The sequence below is a fragment of the Nicotiana attenuata genome, unplaced genomic scaffold, assembly GCF_001879085.1.
Source record: "Nicotiana attenuata strain UT unplaced genomic scaffold, NIATTr2, whole genome shotgun sequence".
Classification (NCBI taxonomy): Eukaryota; Viridiplantae; Streptophyta; class Magnoliopsida; order Solanales; family Solanaceae; genus Nicotiana; species Nicotiana attenuata.
The window spans coordinates 44,917-46,778 of record NW_017675980.1 but is presented as its reverse complement, the minus strand read 5'-3'; the positions used below and the strand labels follow the sequence as shown (position 1 = coordinate 46,778).

Genomic DNA, 1,862 nt, shown 5'->3' with positions numbered 1-1,862 from the left:
GACCCCAATTAATCACATGATTGCCCTAGACTCTACCACCCGTTAGATATCCACCTAGGTGGAAGTCACTACCTTAGTCCCTTTAAACCCTTGAAAATCAATAACAAAGTATTGTACTTAGTTTCAAATATTGCATGCAATAGAATAGAAGTAGAAGTAGAAACCAAACCAAACATTTGTGGAAGTGTAATTAGATTCAAAGCCCGCATTTGCACGAGGATATACACCTAATTCCAATTATTAACTCCCTGTGGACTCGATCCCAACCTAGTTGCATTAAAACTGCTTCGACCATCCTCTCTACTCAATAGTAGTGTAGGCTTGGACCCGATCAGCTATACCGGTGGAATGATATAAAGAGGAACGTTGCTGAATACGTTGCTTAGTATCCAAAATTCCAACAAGATAAGGTTGAATACCAGAAACTAGGTGTTCTGCTTCAGAATATGGAAATTCTAACCTAGAAATGCGAGATGATCATCATTGATTTCGTTACCGAGTTACCATGATAATGCCGAAGATTTGATTCCATATGGGTTATTGTGGATCGACTCACCAAGTCATCTCATTTCCTACATGTTAAAACTACCTTCTTGACTGAATATTATGCTAAGTTATATATAAAGGAAATAGTTTCACTTAATGGAGTTACAATTTATATCATATCAGATAGAGGTGCCCAATTTATAGCTACCTTCTGGAGATCATTTCAAAAAGGATTGGGTACCAGGATCAACCTTAGCACAACTTTTAATCCCCCAAGAAGGTCAGGACGAACGTTCTATTCAGAAACTCGAGGATATGTTACGAGCCTATGTTTTGGACTTCAAAGGAAATTGGGAGGATCCTCTACCACTCATCGAATTTGCTTACAACAACACCTACCATGCTGGAATTCAGATTGCACCATATGAGGCCCTATATGGATGGAAGTGTATGTCTCCTATCGGCTGGTTCAAAGTTGGTGAAACAAAGTTAATGGGTCCTAAGTTGATGCAACGGGGTGTAGAAAAGGTGAAAATGATTCGAGGTAGATTATTGACTACTCAAAGAAGGCAAATATTTTACTCGGATAACTGATGATGAGATTTGGAATTTGTTGTAGGAGACAGGGTATTCTTGAGGGTGTTGCCTATGAAAGGCGTGATGAGGTTCAGAAAGAAAGGCAAACTTAGCCCCCGGTATATCAGACCATATCGAATTATTCAGAAGGTAGGTCAAGTGGCTTATAAGCTTAAGTTTCCCCTGGAATCAGATGTATTGCATCCGGTATTCCATGTGTCTTTGCTTCGAAAGTTCTTGAGTAATCCTTCCCGTAGTACCCCTATTAAAGATATTCAAGTCACAAAGAACCTATCTTACGAAGAAATTCTGGTGGCTATCCTAGATCGTCAAGTTCGTAAGCTTCAAACCAAAGAGGTATCTTCAGTTAAAGTACTTTGGAGGAACAATAATATAGGAGTAATGACCTGGGAAGCTGAAGAAGATATGAAATCCAAGTACCCCCATTTGTTCCATACTACAGGAGACAACAATGAGACTACTATAATGGGCACAACACAAAATGACTAGAGAAGTTTGCAAGGAGTGACTACGATTCAACATTCGAGGATGAATATTCTAAAAGGAGGGAAATGTTACGCCCGACACTGTTCCCCACATGTGAAGTTGAAGAATAATAAGGTTTTGACACAACTAATCAGCATGCGACACGTTATAAGGACAAATAGGTGGTTATATTTAACCAAAATGCCCCAGCTATCCCACCGGGCGCAGTGGCTGGTGCGGGGCGACTCATTTGGCATATGGGCGGCAGAATTTCCTACACTTGGCATAAAAAGGCAGTGAAGCTCTCTTTGTTT

At 40.1% G+C, this 1,862-nt stretch overlaps 1 protein-coding gene across 1 annotated transcript; it reads left to right on the top strand.

The window, feature by feature from the left end:
• The first annotated feature begins 801 nt into the window (after nucleotides 1-801).
• Nucleotides 802-1,572, top strand: LOC109220646. Its single transcript, XM_019385106.1, has 2 exons — nucleotides 802-1,030; nucleotides 1,106-1,572. The coding sequence occupies exons 1-2, from the start codon at nucleotides 802-804 to the stop codon at nucleotides 1,570-1,572; spliced, it is 696 nt and encodes a 231-aa protein (XP_019240651.1).
• The last annotated feature ends 290 nt before the right edge of the window (nucleotides 1,573-1,862 follow it).

Bases quoted from the DNA above. Each gene is read 5' to 3' on its own strand.
- LOC109220646 (XM_019385106.1), top strand. From the start codon at position 802: ATGTTACGAGCCTATGTTTTGGACTTCAAAGGAAATTGGGAGGATCCT. The intron at 1,031-1,105 runs GTAGATTATTGA...AATTTGTTGTAG, and splicing joins AAAGGTGAAAATGATTCGAG to GAGACAGGGTATTCTTGAGG.